A 19,917-nucleotide genomic window follows, 5' to 3' on the forward strand; every position below is an offset into this window, starting at 1 on the left:
TTCTTCTTGTTCCCACCCTCTGACCATGTTCTGTCCCTGCACTGGACAGGTGGATGTGGATGTAGGCAGTAAAGAATCCAGCCCTGCCTCAATTTTCCACAAATATTTTTGTCAGAGTCTACACTGGCAACTGCAGTACGGAGTGAAGACAGTTACGTTGGTGATTTAGGGCTTAAAAAAAGAAACTAAACCCGAATCCTATTACCACTACTGAGGAATTAAGGAATGGTCCAGATTGGCTGCCTCCCTGGGCCAAATTCCCTGGACAGCTGATCAATTCTCCACTTCTGTGGGTCCAAGGAGCTCCACCCTTTGTATTCCATGTGGTGCCCAAGATACCCCCCCTTTCCCTCCCACCGATGGCCAGGCCTCAACAGTTGTTCTTCCTCTAGGACCCCAGAGAAGGGTAACCAATCTTGCCCAAGTGCCCCAGGTGTTGTGGGCACCTCTGTTACAGCCAGGTTCTTATACTAAATACCCGCCCCTCAGAGCCACCCTTGCCTCACCCCAGGACTCCTCTGGCCCCCGCGCCCGCATGCTATAATCAGACTCCCAGCCAAACCAGCACAGTGGCTGCTTTACAGTTACTTTTTTCCCTCCTGGGCTTGGCGCTGAACTTCTTGGAGTCCATCCACCGCCTGGTGAAAGTCAAACACTGCCCAGGACAGACAGGTAGGCAGGACAAGCAGACAGGCAGAGAGAAGAGAGAGAAGAGAGAGAGAGAGAGAGAGAGAGAGAGGAGAGGGAGAGTTACAGAGAGGCAGTGAGACAGAAAAATGGATTGATATAATAGAGACAGGTAGGCAGAGAGCAGGAGAGAGGGAGAGACAGAGAGTAAGAGAGTCAGAGTGAGAGAAAGTGTTACAGAGAGACAGATACATAGGCAGAGAGAGGGAGAGACAGAGTGAGAGTTTTACAGGAAGACAGTGAGACATAGAGACAGTTTGAGATAATAGAGACAGGCAGAGAGAGTGAGAGAGGGAGAGACAGAATGAGAGTGTTATAGAGAGACAGTGAGACAGAGAGACAGTTAGAGAAATAGAGACAGAGGCAGAGAGAGGGACAGATTGGGAGAGAGAGAGAGTGAGAGAGAGATAGAGACAGTGAGACAGAGAGTCAGATTGAGATAATAGAGACAGAGAAGGGAGAGTGAGAGAGGGAGAGATAGAGAAAGGGAGAGAGAAAGAGAGTGTCAGATTGAGATAATAGAGTCAGATAGACAGGCAGAGAGAGAAAGAGAGGGAGAGACAGAGGGTGGGGGAGAGGCAGTGAGTTACAGATGGATTGAGATGATAGACAGATAATCAGAGAGAGAGAGCAAGAGGAAAAGACAGAGTGGGAGTGAGAGAGCCACAAAGAGACAGATTAAGATAATAGGCAGAGAGAAAGAGATAGCAAGGAGACAGAGAGAGAATGAGTGAGTGAGAGAGAGAGAAAGAGAGAGAGAGAGAGAGAGACCCAGAGGAAAAAATGTTAGCCAGGAGGATCCAGTAGCTACCACCAGGTTAGAGCCAAGGTGGCTAACAAGAGAGGGAGGGGAGTCTCCACCCTTGGGGTCTCTAAAGAATGAGCAAGTATCCCCATCTGCCCTGAATGGGTTAGGCAATTGCCTGCCTGGATACAGGGGGCTAGACCAGTTGACCTCTCAGGGTCCATCCCTGCCAGAGGATGCTGGAACTCTCCATTCTTAGAGAGGGGGTTAATGAAAGGAAACAGTTATGAAAAGCATCTTGTGGGCAGCTCCTACCCACGCCATAGTATTTAGTAGAATAACCTATGTCATCATCAGTGGTATTTATTGAGTGCTAACTGGTGCAGAGCGCTGTATTAAGTGGTTGGAATAATACAATACAAAGAATTGGTAGTGTTACAGAATAACCCATAGACCCATCAGGGTTTGGATTTTAGGATTTTACCTAATCTAACATGATTTCTAATCCTGTGACCTTTTTTTACTAAAGCCTTAATTTAAAAAAATAGGAATTGAAAAATAATCTCATTTTTTAAGTTTTTGTTAGTTGATTGGGGAATGCAAAATAACTGTCATTTGGTGAAAGCATTTTAAGTTACTCTATCGGCTTGTGGATTTAGTCCATTGGAGGGGGGAAACTGTCAATATACTCCAGTCATCAATAGAATCAACATGTACACTGTGGAATGGGATAGCAGGAAGGTTGGCCCACTTTTAAATATGTCACAAATCTGGTTTTCTGGGGGATTTCTCTTCTCTTTGGGTCACTGGCTCTGAGAGATGGTTTCTGCTGATGCCAAGGGAATTGCCATCATTCTCACCCTAGTGAAGGAGAGGAGGCAGCCTGGCCTGGGGGAGAGATCAGAGACTGGAAGCCAGGAGACCTGTGTTCTAATCCCTGCTCTCCCCCTGCCCTGTGATCTTGGGCAAGTCATTTAACCCACCTGGGGTTCAGTTTCCTCATTTGTGTCTGACCTAATTAACTCATGCCTGCCCCAGCGCTTTGACAACATTTGACATATAGTAAGTGCTTAACAAATGCCATTAAAAAAATCCATAAAATGGGGATAAGAAAGATTGTGATCTCCATGTGAGACACGGACTGTGTCCAATCTTACAGTCTTGTATCTACCCAACTGCTTAATCGTTGCCATAATTGTAATCAGTGTAATCAATTTCCCTGTGATCCCATCTCCATGTGTCTGTTCTCTCTAGACTTGGAACCTCTGGGGGCCCGGGACCACACCATCTGGGTCATGGTCTAAACTGTAACCTCAATGCAGGCAAGGAATGTACCTGTTTAATGTTACACTGTGTTCTCCCAAGCACTTAGTATAGTGCTCGGCTCACAGTAAGCACTCAATGAATACGATTGAATGACTGACTGACGGTCTTGGCATCTCTCCCCAGTGTTCAGTATAGTGTTAGTGCAGTATAGGCACCAAACCAATGGCCGAGCCAGCCATCCGTTCATCTCCTGTGCGCCAGGGACTCACCGATGTGTGCCCGGTCTGAGATGATGAGCCGCTTCTCCCAGTCCTTGAGCCCTGCCAGCAGGCACAGACAATAGGGTATAAGCTGATGGGAATTCATTCCCCCCCCCCAGCCCCCCCACCCAGCCCCTCACCCCATCCTCTTCTCTCTGGGCCGCCGCTCAGGCCCAGGCACCCATGGTCAAAGACCAGCAAAGAGAAACCAAACAAGAAACTGCACCCACCTTTCTTCTCATTTTTTTCTGCTTCTTCAAACAAGCCGGGTAAATGGATGACCACCCCATTGCCTTGAAAAGACATGCAAAAGAGGCAGTTTGGGAATGATAGCCCCAGCAGAGTTTCCCTCCAAAGGCCGTGCTTTCGGGCCCCATCCGGGGCCCACCCAAGGCTTCCCTCACCCCACCACAACCCTCCCAGGGCCTTTTGGAATCAGCCACCGACACTGCCAGCACTCAAGTATCCAGGCAGAGGTGAACCGACATTCTGTTGCAAAGCCAAGAGGAGATGTGCCTTCCTTGTGCCAGTTTGAATGTGCCTTGGTTGGCTGTCCACTCCTCATCCTGGTCATGTAGGATATGGGGACCAGAGAGTACAGGGATCCATGAATCCCAAATACTGCCCCCTCTCTATGCTGGAGTTCTCACTCATCTGTCACACAGTAAGTGCTCAATAAATATGATTGAATGAATGAATCTGTCCCTCTTGGTGCAGAAGCTGCCCTATTCCTCATGGGTAGGATAACTGGCTCTCGGTGTGATTGACCCAGCACCCTACCAAAACCCAGGCATATTGGGCAGGCTCCCACCCACCCTGGAGGACTGAGAAGCAGCATGGCTCAGTAGAAAGAGCATGGGCTTGGGAGTCAGAGGTCATGGGTTCTAATCCTGGCTCTGCCACTTGTCAGCTGAGTGACTTTGGGCAAGTCATTTCACTCAGCCCTTAGAACAGTGCCAGCACTTAGAACAGTGCTTTGCACATAGTAAGTGCTTAACAAATGCCATTATTATTATTCTCAGTGCCTCAGTTACCTAATCTATAAAATGAGGAATAAGACTGTGAGCCCCCTGTGGGACAACCTGATCACCTTGTAACCTCCCCAGTGCTTAGAACAGTGCTTGGCACATAAAGTGCTTAACAAATGCCATTATTATTATTATTATTATCTTTGTGACTCCCCCTGGTTCCCCCCACCCTCGTGGTTAGAGCATGGGCCTGGGAGTCAGAAGGAGCTGGGTTCTAATCCCAGGACCGCCACTTGTCTTCTGTGTGACCTTGGGCAAGTCACTTCACTTCTCTGGGCCTCAGTTACTTCATCTATAAAATGGGGATTAAGCCTGTGAGCCCCATGAGGGACAGGGACTGTGTCCAACCTGATTAGCTTGTATCTACCCCAGCACTTAGAACAGTGCTTGACACACAGTAAGCACTTAACAAATACCATTATCATTATTAAACCCTGTCTGCAGAGGACAAGGGTCTGAGGGGCAGGGTGAAATTTTTCCCTGGCCACTGCCCTCCACTCCTCCCAGCTCCAGGGCAACATTGGTCAAACTATTTCAGCTGCTACAAGAGAGGGCACCCCTAGAGATGCTGCTCACGTGAGGGAACGGGAGCCCCCACTTTTTAAATGGTATTTGTTAAGCACTTACTAAGTGCCCGGCCCCTGTACTATGCACTGGAGTAGATACAAGTTGATCAGATTGGACACAGTCCCTGTCCCACATGGGGCTCACAGCATTAATCCCCATTTTACAGATGAGGGAACTGAAGCACAGAGAAGTTAACGACACTCTCAGGCTAGTAGGGGTTCTGTGTCTCAGAACACTGTCCAATGTCAGAGGCCAGGGAAGGGTGGGGAGTAATCTCCAGGATTGTTCCGACAGAGAAGGGATAGAAAATCTCTATGTTGAAAAACACAATCGGAGACGGAGTCTCCGTGTCTTTATCCCAAAGGACTTGGTTCCCATTAGAGTTTGCAATGACCCTCTAAAGGCATTGGTTGGGTTCTCCACCCTATCGGCTATTCCCTACCCCTGAAGCCCAAAATTCTGCTGTTCCTTTCAGGTTGTCAACAATTTTGCCTTTTGTGTCTTGGTTTACCTTTCCATAGGTGTCTGTTGCCAACTCCTCCTCCCTCTTCCTCACTCAGACTGAGTCCCTTGAGGGCTGGAACCAAGACTGTGCCTCAACTGGGGACTTTTTTCTCAGCACTTAACACAGTGTGGTACACATCAATCAATCTAGAAAGAAGCTCCTTGTGGTCAAAGAATGTGTCTACCTATTTGTGGTATTGTACACTTCCCAACCACTTAGAACATTGATTACCATTGATTAATTTCTTTAAACGGTGTTCATTAAGTGCTTACTATGTGTCAAATACTATTCTAAGCGCTGGGGTAGATACAAGTGAATTAGTTTGGATCTAGTCCCTCACAGGGATCACAGTCTAAGTAGGAGGGAGAACAGGAGAATAGAGGCACCGACAAGTTAAGTGACTGGCCCCAAGTCACACAGCAAGCATTTGGAAAAACTGGGATTAGAAACCAGGTCCTCTGAGTCCCAGGCCCTCTGCCCTTTCCAATAGGTCACGCTGACTGATTGATCGAGTGCTAACTGCAGAGCACTGTACTAAGCGCTTGGAAGTAGATAATGCAACAAAATCGGTAGACACGTTCCCTGCCCACAAGGAACTTACAGTTTAAAGAATAGATGGTGCTTAATAAAGACTGTGACTAGAGCTACTGGGAGAGAAAGACTGCTAACAAGTCCAACTGCCCCTCCTTGGGTGTGGCTTCTTTCTGAGACAGGTCCTCGGGGGCAGAGGGGTGAGGAGGGATGAGGTTGGGGCTCAGGGAGGGAAGCTGTCCCCTGCTCACCGATGAAGGAAATGGCTTTGGTGTTGATGATGCCACTGGGCAGCAGATGGAAGTCATACTCTTTGCCTTCCACAACCACGGTGTGGCCCGCGTTGTTCCCACCCTGGAATGAGAGCGATATTTTCATCAGGGACCACAGGCCCCAGAAAGGCGGAGGAGGAGCCGGCGATGGGGGTGAAGAACGGTGGCCCCCACCAGGGGTCAGAGGCCAAGGGGTCAGGTGGACAGGGCAACTGGACCAACAGGTGGAGGGCAGGGCAGGTGAAGGGTAAAACGGGGGCAGTGGGGCAGGGGCTTCAGGAAGAGAGAATCTCCTTCATCTGGACTCAGAGTTCTCCCTGAGCCACCAGCCGAGCCCGGGTAGGTGCCAGCCCTGGGGCTGACCCAGCTGGAAGGAGTCACGGCCACCACCGAATTCAACTTTAGGCAAAGGATCGTCTCCAAGGGGCCCCGATGTTCCTCTCTCCAAACAGCAGTGGGAGGTCCGGCAGGGGACTGACAGATACAGAGGTGACCATTAGAGAAGAGCATGGCTTAGTGGAAAGAGCATGGGACTGGGAGTCAGGAGACCCAGTTCTAATCCTGGCTCCACCACTTGCCAGCTGTATGATCTTGGGTTAGTCACTTAACCTCTCTGGGATTCAGTTTTCTCACTTGTAAAATGGGGATAAGATACCTGCTCTCCCTCCCTCTTTGACTGTGAGCCCTGTGTGGGGTAGAGACTGTAGCTGATCTGATTGTCTTGTATCTACCCCAGGCTTAGTACAGTGCTTGGCACGTAGTTAGTGCTTAATAAATGCTATGATAACAATAATTAACAATATTAATAATGCTAATATTATTAAGTCCTTATTGACTCCCATGCCCACTGTCCTCACTAATTGTTCAGATGTTTAAGCCCCTCCTCAAACACCATGCTCCTCCACCTTCCCCAGGTCTTGCCCCTAATGACTTGGCCATGCATTTTATTGAAAAAATTGAAATTATCAGGCATGATCTCCCTAAAATCTCCCCTGCTTCTCTCCAGTCCCTCCCCCTCCTGCCCCTCCTTCAACTCTCCTATCTTTCCCAACAGTATCTCAAGAAATAATCTGCTTCCTCACAAAATCCACCTCCTCCACCTGTGCCTCTGATCCCATCTCTTCTCAATTGATCAAAGTGCTTGCCCCCAATCTCTTCCCTCCCACATCAACAACTTCAACTGTTCACTCTCCAATGGCTTCTTCCCCACCACTTTCAAACATGCTACTGACTTCCCTCTTCTAGAAACACCCTCCCTTGACCCCATGGCTCCCTCCAGTTATCACCCCATTTTCCTCCTACCTTTCCTCTCCAGAGTCCTTGAGTGAGTAGTCTACATCCACTGTCTCCACTTGCTTTACTCCTATTCTCTCTTTGACAGCCCCCAATCTGGCTTCTGGCCCCTTCACTCCACAGAAACTGCCTTCTCAGTGGTCACCAATGATCTTCTTGTCAAAACCAACGTCTTCTACTCCATCTTAATCCTTCTCAACCATTCGGCTGCCTTCAACACTGTTGACGACCCCCTTCTCCTGGAAACACTATCCAACCTTGGCTTCACTGACACTGTCCTCTTCAGATTCTCCTTCCATCTGTCTGGCCACTCATTCTCAGTCTCTTTCATGGGATCCTCCTCTGCTTTCCACTCCCTAATTGTGGAAGTCTCTCAAGGTTCAATTCCGGGTCCCCTTCTATTCTCCATCTTCACCCTGGAAAACTCATTCACTCCCATGGCTTCAACTACCATGTCTAAGCAGGTGATTTCCAAATCTACAATCTCCAGTTAAGACTGCTTTCCTTCTCTGCAGTTTCACATTTCCTCTTGTCTTCAAGACATCTCTGCTTGGATGTCCCGCTGACACCTCAAACTTAACATATCCGAAACAGAATTCCTTATCTTTCTACCCAAACCCTATCCTCCCCATGATTTCTTATCACTATAGACCACCACGCTCCCTCTCTCACAACCCCATAACCTTGGCCCTAATCTCAACTCATCTCTCTCATTCAACTCACAGTCAATCTGTCATCAAATCCTCTTGGTTCAACCTTAACAACATCTCTAAAATCCACCCTTTCCCCTCCATCCAAACTGCAACCATGTAAAGTCAAGCACTTGAGAAGCAGCATGGCATAGTGGATAGAGCACAATAGAGCACAGGCCAGGGAATTAGAAGGTCATGGGTTCTATTCCCAGCTCCACCACTTCTCACCTGTGTGATCCTGGGCAACTCACTTCACTTCTCTGTGCCTCCCTTGCAGTTAGATTTGCTCCCTTTATTCACCTCTCCCTCAGCCCCACAGTACTCATGTACATATCCACAATTTATTTATTTATATTGATGTCCCCATCCCCCTCTAGACTCTAAGCTCATGTGGGCAAGGAACATGTGAACCAACTGTTAGGTTGTACTCTCCCAAGCGCTTAGTACAATGCTCTGCACACAGTAACCACTCAAAAAATACAATTCATTGAATAATAATAGGAATGAAAGTAGCAGGCAGTCTGGGTGGATAGACCTCGGGGCTGGACAGAAGAGGCAGCAGCTATCCATTTCCCACCTTGAACTCTGACCTCTGGCCCCTTAGGTTTAGGGGAGAGAGATGGAGCTGGCCCAGCTCAGCTTGAGTCCAGGTTACCTAGTTTGCCACCCACCAGTAGGGAATAATAATAACTGTGGTATTTTTTAGGCATTTCACTCTCCAACAGTGCCAGGCACTGTTCTAAGTGCTGGAGTAGATAAAAGCTAATCCGGTCGGACACAGTCCCTGTCCCACATAGCGTCTCACAGTCTCAATCCTATTTTACAGATGAAGTAACTGAGAAGTGAAGTAACTTGTTCAACGTCACGCAGCAGACAAGTGGTGGACAAGTGATTTGAACCTATGACCTTTTGATTCCCAGGACCGTGCTCTATCCACTAAGCTATGACACCTCACTGAGGTGGAGAGCAGGCTCTCCTGTCTCCAGGATTAGCCTCCCTGAGGAAATCCCTGGCGCTATCCTATGGAGAGGCACCTGGGGTGCCTTCTGCCCTCAGAAGGTGACCTGGGATCAGACACTGCTCACCCTCAGCAGCCCCTGATGGATGTAGACAACAAATCCATGAGGGTGTCCAAACTGGGGACCAGGCAGAGGGTGAGGAGGGGCCACTGAGTTCTCCCCACTGCCGGGGACAGCGTGTGTGCCTGACATTCCCTGGATTCCCCGCCTCCCATCATGTGACCTGAACGAACCCATAAGACGTCCCGAGGCCACCACGGCTGGATGGGATGGGATGCCCGCCAATATAAACAAAAGCTTAAACACTCTCCAGCCCTCTGGACAATTCATAATTAAGCTTCTCCAGATGTGGCGGCATAAGGAGTGTCATATTCCAGACACATCTGCTCTCTGATCAGAAGCCAGGCTTGGGAAGCCTGATTTTCACAAGGAAAAATGTTTTTTATCTTCCTGGCTTGTTCCATCTTTGCTTTGAATTTTACCTCAGGACTCCAGCCCCGAAGAGGGAGGCAGGGCAGCCCCTGGGACACAGCCTTCCTATGGTCATTCAGAAGAGATACAGTCAGTCAATCAATTAATCAATGGTATTTATTGGGCGCTCACTGTGTGCAGAGTACTGTACTAAGCACCTGGGAGTGTACAGTACCAAAGAGTTAGTAGGCACGATCCCTGCCCACAAGGAGTTTATGGTCTACGGCGGGAAACAGACATTAAAATAGATTAGGAATGGGGAAAATAGTAGAGTCTAAGAATAATTAGAAATTATCCTTATAATTGGAAATATTATAAGAATATAATTATATTCTTATATAAGAATATATTCTTATATATTCTTATATAAGAATTTTATTCTTATGTAATTGGAAATATTTGGGGGCTGGGGTGAATAACAAAGTGCTTAAGGGTACACAGCCAAGTTTATAATTGACACAGAGAGGAGCATGGTTAGGGAAAATAAAGTGCTTAGTTTGGGATGGCCTCTTGGAGGAGATCGGATTTTAGGAGAGTTTTGAAGGAGGGGAGAGCGGTAGACTGTTGGAGGAAGGATTGGGGGTGGGGGGGGGGTTCGTGGGAAAGGGTGGAGGGAAGTCCACACATTCAACAACACCTTTGTCTGCTCTGAAAACACAAACACCAGCAAACAATCACAGGAATTTCTCTGCAAGCAGAAATTGGAAAGTTCAGACACTGGCTTGAATGTCCCTTGGCTTTTGCAGCGGGCAGCAGGCCAGGTCTTGCCTTTGGCCAACGAGCACCGAGGCCAGGGGCAGAGAGGCAGCTGGCATCCACAGCCGGACAGCCACCATACAGACTGCTTGACCTCTGCCCCGCTAGCTGACATTTCCCCAGGGCTGGGGGTAGGATGGGACAGTGTCTTGACCCCCCACCCCAGCCCAAGGAGGCCAAGAGTGGAAAGCCTGCGATCACTGGGCTTTGGGAGCGACCCAAACATGCTTGCAGAAACCCGAGGAAATTCCCAATTCAGCCATCTGCTCGTTCCTGTCCCCAGGAATTTCTCTCTGGCAGGCCCTCTCCCTGCTTAGCAGTGCCTTGGGCGTCTGCTTTTGTTGGGCGTCATGCTGGGCTGTGCCCCTTCATGCCCACAGCAGTCCTCTGCTGACTCACCACCAAGCTGGGAAAAAGGCAATGCTGCTGCCAGGTCAGGCTGACTCCAGCCTGCAGGGCATGGCTCTGTTTTACAATCTAATGGGGTAGACAGACAACACAACTTATTGACAGTTAGGAGGAAAGATGGAGAGATGTAGCTGGTTACAATAATAATAATGATTGTAGTTTTGTAAAGTACTTACTATGTGCTTAGCACTGTACTAAGTGCCGGGCAGGTACAAGGTAATCAGATTGGTCACAAGCCTTGTCCCACATGGGGCTGTCTAAAGGGGAGGGAGAGCAGGAATTTCATCCCCATTTTATAGATGAGGAAACAGGGGTACAGTGAAGTTAAGTGACTTCCCATGGTCACACAGCAGGCAAGAGGTGGAGCCAGAATTAGAACCCAGATCCCCTGACCCTCATCCCTGTGATTTCTCCACTAGGCCACGCTGCTTATGAAATAGGAAAAGGGGAAAAGCATGATAGATCACTACGCACTTTGGGTAAAAGCAGCTATTGTGATAGCCTGAGTTGGGAAGGAGGTGAATCTAATAAGCCCACCTGGGAGAAATGTAGGAGGTTTTAAAGATGGGGAGAGTGGTGATCTGGTGGACTGGAAGGAATAAAGGGGTCCCAGGCAGGAGGGAGACTGTGAGCCGGCATCTGAGGGGGTAAAGGCTAGAATAAGGGCTGGGCAGATTCTCTCAGGAGGAACAGCATAGTAAACACTGGCCTTAGCTGGGGACCAGTGGGAGATGAGGGCAGAAGTGTACAGAAGAGCCTTGAAGCCGGTGGTAAGGAGGGTGGGGAACTGTAGAAGTTGCTTTGGTTGTGCCCCCTTGAAGGGAAGACACAGACACTGGCAAAGCCACAGTCCACATAGCCAGAGTTACACGCCAGAGGACTCAGAAAAGAGAAAGCCCTTTTCCAACCCCTCCCAGGTCTGCTCTGCCCACAGCCTGACATTTGTTCCCCGCTACCAATGTCCACGAGAGTCATGGGCACACTTTGCCCACTGCCTGATTTCTCCCACTCTGCCTGATTTTATTTTGCCAGGACGAGTCCCCACCACGACCTTTTCCCTTATCTATCTGGCCATCTCTGGGCATTCCCAGCAGACAGGAGGTCGTCACCATTTTCCTCAGGGGGCTCACCCGGCAAGACCGGGTTGTATGGGGGTGGGGGGGGAATTTGGGAAATTCTAAACCTGACCTTCTCTGAGAGGGAGCTATACTCTGAAGGTGACCTCATCCTACCCAAGAGAGGGGGGCGGGGGTGAGAGAGAGGAGAGAGAGAGAGAGAGACTGTAAAGAGGAAAGTCCTCTGACCACAACAGCTGTGCCACTTGTCACTCTCCAGACCCCGGAGATCCCACAACCCATCTCTCACAGATGCTGGCCTGGTTGCCCCCGGAGAGACCAGAGCAGATGACTGATGGGGCATTCCTGCTGGGCCTTCTCCCCTCCCCCAGCCCCGTTCCAACTCTAGAGTCGGCTTCTGGAAAATGACTGTCTTGGTGATAATCCCCTGTGCTGTCCCTGCCCCCCATACACAGAGGGGCCCAGGGCTGGGATAATGGATTGGTAAGCAGCATGGTGTAGTGGTTAGAGCATAGGCCTGAGAGTCAGAAGGACCTGGTTCTAATTTCACCTCTGCCACTTGTCTGCTCTGTGACCTTGGGCAAGTCACTTCACTTCTCTGGGCCTCAGTTACCGCATCTGTAAAATGGGAATTGAGACTGTGAGCCCCATGTGGGTTAGGGACTGTGTCCAACCTGATTTGCTTGAATCCACCCCAGCACTTAGAACACAGTGGCTGGCACATAGTAAGGACTTAACAAATGCAATTTATTATTATTATTATTATTATTATTATTATTATTATTATTATTCACTGGCCTGGAATTCAGAAAGACTTGGATTCTAATTTCCACTCCGCCACTTGTCTGCTGTGTGACTTAGGCAAGACACTTCACTTCTCTGGGCCTCAGTTATCTCATCTAGTGCGTGCCACATAGTAAACACTCAACAAATACCATCATTACTATTATTATTACCTGCAAAACGGGATTTAAGACTGGGAGCCCCATGTGAGACATTGACTGTGTTCTACCTGATTATCTTACATCTACCGCAGTGCTTAGTACAGTGCCTGGCACATAGGAAACACTTAACAAATATCATTAACAACAAGAGAAATGAGCCATCTGTACCTTAGAGGCCTACAGCAGATTGGACTGCCTGTTTCTGGAGCTGCAGGGAGAAGCCGTCCCCATGAGAAGCAGTGTGGCCTAGTGGATACAGCACGGGCCTGGGAGTTGGAAGGACCTGGGTTCTAATCCCTGCTCCACCGCTCGTCTGCGGTGTGATCTTGGGCAAATGACTTTACTTGTCTGTGCCTCATTTACCTCATCTGTAAAATGAGGATTAAGGCTGCGAGCCCCATGTGGGACAGGAACTGTGTCCAACCTTGTAACTACTCCAGGGCTTAGTTCAGTGCCTGGCACATAGTAAACACTTAACAAATACCACTGAAAAAAAGTTAAGTGAGTGAGGTGGGAGGGGATTTGGGTGCCAGCCGTTTTGGGGTTGGGTCACCCTTCACTTAGAGTCCTCTCCTTTCTCCTTCAGGAGCAACCCCTCTTGGCGCCTGGGGAGCTGGAGTGGAGAGAGGAAAAGAGAGAGAAAGAGAGAGAGAGGAAGAGAGAAAGTTAGAGTGTGTGCATGTGTGTGTCTGTGTGTCTGTGTCTGTGCGTGTGTCAATGGGGAGGTAATGCAGAGCCCATGGCAAGTCCACTGCCTCTAAAACAGGGAGCAGAGTCTTTCAGAGGGTGAGGTAAGCACGTTGAGGGCAGGCAATGTGTCTGTTATAGTGCACTCTACCAAGCACATAGTAGAGTGCTCTGCACGCGGTAAACGCTCAATAAATACGACTGATTGATTGAGGATGAGGGTCAGAGAGCTGCCACCGGTGGCTCCATCTGCTCATTGCTGCCCTCAAAGCATTTCCCCTCCAGGCCTCTCCCCCTTTGTCCCTTACCCCCTCTCTCTGGACACAGAGGTGTGAAGCTACCAGCATTACTGCCCAGGGGTAGGTGGGAAGGGAAGACAATGATAGGGGGGAATAAGGCAGACTGGAGGGAGGGGAGCCTGGTGGGTTGAGGGTGGGGGTGGGAGAAGGAGAAAAGGAGGAAGAGCCTGTCTGCCTCTTGGTGAAGCCTGGCACAGAGGGGCCCTGCACTGAGTCCAGGCTGCAGAAAGGTCAGAGTCCCTCCCCTACCTCCTGATTTCTGCCCCCAACCCTGGGTCCCCAGCACTGGCAAGACCAGGCGTCCCTTCTGCCCCCTCCCCTCTGCCTAAAAACCCTGAAGGCTGAGCCCCAAACCCAAGTTCGGTGTGGTTTCCAGCCCCCTGATCCTTGCGCCGCCCACCCCGGCCCTCCCTCAGCCTCCTTACGCTGTTTAGTGGGGAGGAGCGTAGTAGCCCTGTGACCTTGGTTTCAAGGGCAGGCGGGGATTTTCCATCCTGGCCCTGGTGGCGGGTGAAAACCCAGAGCCCTTTGCTGAGCCTTTCCAAGGAGGTATATCTGGGGGAAACCCCAGGGCAGTGCATCCCCTAGCTTCCCCCAGCCTGGGCTGTGAGAGGAAGGAGAAAACTTCTGTCTGCTCTGCCAGGGACCCTGAAACTTCCCCAGACTGGGGTCCTGGTCCTGGGGCATCCAGACACACACCTCGGGACTCCTCCCCAACCCCTCGAGGACTGGCTCTCCTAGTCTTCAGTTCTCTAGATGGGGAGTTTACTGTGGGCAGGGAACGTGTCTTACCAACTCTGTTATATTGTACTCTCCCAAGTGCGTAGTATAGTGTTCTGCACCCAGTAAGTGCTCAATAAATATGATTGACTGATGCCAGGATGGGGTGGTGGGGTGGTGAAGTGGGTAGAGGGAGTGGGGGGGAAGGGGTGGAGGTGAGGGATGGTGGCTGTAGAGTGGTGGGGTCCGTGGGGTGATAGAAGCACTCAATCAGCTCTCCCCTTCCTTCCTTACTCTGCTGATCTACTATTTCCCTCTAGACTGTAAGCTTGCTGTGGGCAGGGAATGTGTCTGCTATACTGTACTCTCCCAAGTACTTAGTAATAATAATAATAATAATAATGGCATTTATTAAGCACTTACTATGTGCAAAGCACTGTTCTAAGCACTGGGGAGGTTACAAGGTAATCAGGGTGTCCCACTGGGGGCTCACAGTCTTAATCCCCATTTTACAGATGAGGTAACTGAGGCACAGACAAGTTAAGTGACTTGCCCAAAGTCACACAGCTGGCAATTGGTGGAGCCGGGATTTGAACCCGTGACCTCTGACTCCAAAGCCCCTGCTCTTTCCGTGCTTACGTGCTTACAGTGCTCTGCACACAGTAAGCACTCAATAAATACGATTGACTATTACAAGCCAGCCCACACACTTCACTCCTTTAACAGCAACCACTGCACCTCGATATCATCTATCTCACCACTAATCCCTCGCCCACATCCTCCCTCTAACCTGGAATTCACAGCTTCTTTATATACCACAGACCACCACCCTCCCCGCCTTCAAAGCCTTATAAATCTCCTCCTGCAGGAGGCCTTCCCAGATTGAGCCCCCTTTTTCCTCTCTTCCTCCCCATCCCCCCAGCCCTACCTCCTTCCCCTCCCCACAGCACTTGTATATATTTGTACAGATTTATTACTCTATTATCTTACTTGTACATATTTACTATTCTATTTTTGTTAATGATGTGCATATAGCTTTAATTCTATTTGTTCTGACGATTTTGATACCTGTCTACAGATTTTGTTTTTCTGTCTGTCTCCCCCTTCTAGATTGTGAGCCCGTTGTTGGGTAGGGACTGTCTCTAGAGGTTGCCGACTTGTACTTCCCAAGTGCTTAGTACAGTGCTCTGTACACAGTAAGTGCTCAATAAATGCAATTGAATGAATAAAAGCACACCTCCTCCAAGAGGCCTTCCCCAACTAAACCCTTACTTCCCTGTCTAGGCCCTCCCTTCTGTATCACCTATCAACTTGGGTCTATACCCCTTAAGCACTTGGATTTTCACCTTTTGAGAAGCAGCATGGCATAGGGGAAGCAGTGTGGCTCAGTGGAAAGAGCATGGGCTTGGGAGTCAGAGGTCATGGGTTTGAATCCCAACTCTGCCACCTGTCAGCTGTGTGACCTTGGACAAGCCACTTAACTTCTCTGTGCCTCAGTTACCTCATCTGTAAAATGGAGATTAAGACTGTGTGCCCCAAGTGGGACAACCTGATCACCTTGTAGCCCCTCCCCAGCACTTAGAACAGTGCTTTGCACATAATAAGTGCTTAACAAATGCCACTATTATTATTATTATTATTATTATTGTTTTTAGATCACAGACCTGGGAGTCAGAAGGATCTGGATTCTAATCCTCTTCTGCCACTTGTCTGCTGGGTGACCTTGGGCAAATCACTTCACTTCTCTGGGCATCACTTAACCTCATCTGTAAAATGGGGATTAAGACTGTAAACCCTATATGGGGCAGGGACTGTGTCCAACCTGCTTAACCTGTATCTACCCCAGTGCTTACAGTGGTGCTTGGCACTTAATAAGCGCTTAGCAAATACCACAATTATTATTGTTACCCTAGCCACTTAGCACTTATGCATAGGGAAGCAGCGTGGCTCAGTGGAACGAGCCTGGGCTTGGGAGTCAGAGGTCATGGCTTCAAATCCCGGCTCTGCCAATTGCCAGCTGTGTGACTTTGGGCAAGTCACTTAACTTCTCTGGGCCTCAGTGACCTCATCTGTAAAATGGGGATTAAGACTGTGAGCCCCCCATGGGACAACTTGACCACCTTGTATCCTCCCCAGCGCTTAGAACAGTGCTTTGCACATAGTAAGCACTTAATAAATGCCATTATTATTTATTATTATTATTATATACCCCTCTATAATTGATTTTAATACCTGTCTTCCCATCTGGTCTTTAAGCTCCTTGTGGACAGTCATGATATCTACCAACTCTGTTGTGCTTAGCACAATGCTCCCCACACAGTGTTTATTGAGTGTCTATTGAGCGTTTGCTCCATAAATGCTACGGATTGATTGACTGATGGGAGGTTGGGGTGGGGTGGGGACGGGGTATTGGAGGTGGTGAGGATTTGAACCCAGCTGGCTCCTTGAGATCCAACACAGGAGCCTGTGGTGGCGGCCACCACATCCCCAATCACACCAGACCCCCAGGGCTGCCAACAGCGGGCAGGGAGAGGGGCGGTGGGTGAGGGGTGGGACAAGCTGGGTTATTCAGGGCTGGGATGGTCATCGGTCCTAGGATCCCATCCAGTTCCAGGCTAGGGAAAGACCTCCCAGCAGACAGCTCTATGGGCTGAAGACCCCCTGGTCTGGCGGGGGGTCCCCCCTAGATCCTAGAAAGGGAAGCAGCATGGCTCAGTAGAAAGAGCAACGGGCTTTGGAGTCAGAGGTCATGGGTTCAAATCCAGCTCCACAGCTTAGCTGTGTGACTTTGGGCAAGTCACTTAACTTCTCTGGGCCTCAGTTACCTCATCTGTCAAATGGGGATTAAGACGCTGAGCCCCCCGTGGGACAACCTGATCACCTTGTAACCTCCCCTAGCGCTTAGAACAGTGCTTTGCACATAGTAAGCACTTAATAAATGCCATCATTCTTATTATCTGCCCGCCGAGGAGGGGGAAAGGGGGTGCGTCTTTAAGGTCAGTCTGGGGAGCACTAGGGTTGGGGAGAGTTTCTGTCATTCATTCGATCGTATTTATTGAGCCCTTACTGTGCGCGGAGCACCATACTAAGCGCTCGGGAGAGTACAACACAACAATAAACAGACACATTCCCTGCCCACGACCGGCTTACAGTCCAGAGGCGGGGAGGCAGACGTTAATATAAAACTAAATAAAAACAAAACAAATTCCAGGCGGGAGGCCTGGGACGCTCCCACCACAGGCTGTGGCACAGCCCCAAACGCCAGCACCTAGTCCGAGTTCCCGCAAACCTCAGCTCCCCACAACCCTGAGCACTACTCTGAACTAACCCTCTTCCTCCCTTCAAAGCCCTACTGAAAGCTCACCTCCTCCAGGAGGCCTTCGCAGACTGAGCCCCCCTTTTTCCTCCCCTCCTCCCCACCCCCCCGCCCTACCTCTTTCTCCTCCCCACAGCACTTGTATATATTTGTACAGATTTGTTACTCTATTTTACTTGTACATATTTACTATTCTATTTATTTTGTTAATGATGCGCATGTAGCTATAATTCTATTTAGTCTAACGATTTTGACACCTGTCTATGTGTTTTGTTCTGTTGTCTGTCTCCCCCTTCTAGACCGGGAGCCCGTTGTTGGGTGGGGACCGTCTCTAGATGTTGCCGACTTGTACTTCCCACGCGCTTAGTACAGTGCTTTGAACACAGTAAGCGCTCAGTAAATACGACAGAAGGAATGAATGAGTTGGAGCTGCAGAGGGGGGCAGAGGGCTCAGGGAAGGGTGTCGCTCCGACTTTTGCAGCTAGCACTTTTGCACTCGCCTTATTTTGGGGAGTGTCAGGGGGCCGCGTGTGCGCCGCTCACACTTTCTGCGACCGGTTCCCCCCCCGCCCCCCAGGTCCCAGGAGCCGAGAGGCAGGGGGCGCGGACGGGGCCTCCGTCCCGGTGGCGCTCAGTCCAGCCCCCTCCTCCGCGCCCCTGACGCACCTGGCAGCGGCACACGATGTCGGCGTCGGTGGCCAGCAGGTCCACCACCTTGCCCTTGCCTTCGTCTCCCCACTGCGCGCCCAGGACCACGGTCACCCGGGAGCCGCCCGGGCCGGCCGCCTCCTGCTGCGGCCGGCCGCGCTTCAGCGCCCCGGGCCCGGAGGAGGGCCTGTCGTTGGAGGCCCGGGGGCCGGACATGCTGCGCTGCTCCGCTCTGCTCTGCTCCGCCCGCCCCTCTCTGCGCGCCTTTCTCCTTGCGCGCCCCTCTCAACGCGCCCCTCTCCGTGCGCCTTTCTCCTTGCGCTCCTCTCCGCGCGCCCCTCTCAACGCTCCCCTATCAGTGCGCCCCTCTCAACGCTCCCCTATCAATGCGGCCCCCTCAACGCGCCCCTCTCCGTGCGCTCCTCTCCGCGCGCCCCTCTCAACGCTCCCCTATCAATGCGCCCCTCTCAACGCTCCCCTATCAATGCGCCCCTCTCAACGCTCCCCTATCAGGGCCCCCCTCTCAACGCTCCCCTATCAGTGCGCCCTTCTCAACGCTCCCCTATCAGGGCGCCCCTCTCAACGCTCCCCTATCAGGGCGCCCCTCTAAACGCTCCCCTAACAGTGCGCCCTTCTCAACGCTCCCCTATCAGTGCGCCCCCCTCAACGCTCCCCTCTCCGTGCGCCTTTCTCAATGCGCTCCTCTCCGTGCAATCCTCTCCGCGAGCCCCTCTCAACGCTCCCCTAACGGTACGCCCCCCTCAGCGTTCCCCTAACGGTGCGCCCCCCTCAACGCTCCCCTATCAGTGCGCCCCTCTCAACGCGCCCCTGACAGTGCGCCTTTCTCCTTACGCTCCTCTCCGCGTGCCCCTCTCAACGAGCCTCTCTCCTTGCGCCCCTCTCCGTGCGTTCCTCTCCGCGCGCCCCCTCAACGCGCCCCTCTCCTTGCGCCTCTCTCCTTGCGCCCCTCTCAACGCTCCCCTGACAGTGCCCCTTTCTCCTTGCGCTCCTCTCCGCGCGCCCCTCTCAACGAGCCTCTCTCCTTGCGCCCCTCTCCGTGCGCTCCTCTCTGTGCGCTTTTCTCCTTGCGCTCCTCTCAACGCTCCCTATCAGTGAGCCCCTCTCAACGCTCCCCTATCAGTGAGCCCCTCTCAACGCGCCCCTAACAGTGCGCCCCTCTCTGTGCGCTCTTCTCTGTGCTACACTTTCCGCGCGCCCCTTTCCGCGCGCTCCTCTCCGCGCACCCCTCTCCGCGCGCTCTTCTCTGTGTGACACTTTCCGCGCGCCCCTCTCCTCGCGTCCCTTTCCGCGCGCCCCTCTCTTTGCGCTCTTCTCCGCGCGCTCTTCTCTGTGCGACACTTTCCGCGCGCACCTTTCCGCGCGCCCCTCTCAACGCGCTTCTCTCCGCGCGCCCCTCCCCGCGCGCCCCTTTCCGCGCTCCCCTCTCTGTGCGCTCTTCTCCGCGCGCTCTTCTCTGTGCGACACTTTCCCCGCGCCCCTTTCCGCGCGCCCCTCTCTTTGCGCTCTTCTCCGCGCGCTCTTCTCTGTGCGCCCCTCTCCGCGCGCCCCCTCCGCGCGCGCTCTCGACCCCAGCTTACGGGACCGTTAAATGGAGCCCGGAGCCCGCGGAGAGGGGGCAGCCCCCTCTGCTGCCGTCAGGACTGTGACCTCACGGGGGGCCCGCTTCCCAACTCCGCCCCCGGCCCCGGGGGAGGGAAGACAGAAGG

General features: G+C 51.4%; 1 protein-coding gene across 1 annotated transcript in view; it reads right to left on the reverse strand.

Annotated features, from left to right (window-relative positions):
* ADSS1 (adenylosuccinate synthase 1) overlaps positions 1-18,512 on the reverse strand; it is a 37,584-nt gene extending 19,072 nt beyond the window's left edge. The window contains exons 1-5 of the mRNA XM_038746630.1: positions 18,209-18,512; positions 5,841-5,943; positions 3,189-3,251; positions 2,968-3,018; positions 589-655 (exon numbers count right to left, since the gene is read on the reverse strand). Coding sequence (XP_038602558.1) covers positions 589-655; positions 2,968-3,018; positions 3,189-3,251; positions 5,841-5,943; positions 18,209-18,406 — 482 coding nt within the window. The 5' untranslated portion in view covers positions 18,407-18,512. The remainder of the gene's footprint in view (positions 1-588; positions 656-2,967; positions 3,019-3,188; positions 3,252-5,840; positions 5,944-18,208) is intronic.
* Positions 18,513-19,917: the final 1,405 nt, after the last annotated feature.

Source organism: Tachyglossus aculeatus, chromosome 1 (genome assembly GCF_015852505.1).
Source record: "Tachyglossus aculeatus isolate mTacAcu1 chromosome 1, mTacAcu1.pri, whole genome shotgun sequence".
NCBI classification, from domain to species: Eukaryota; Metazoa; Chordata; class Mammalia; order Monotremata; family Tachyglossidae; genus Tachyglossus; species Tachyglossus aculeatus.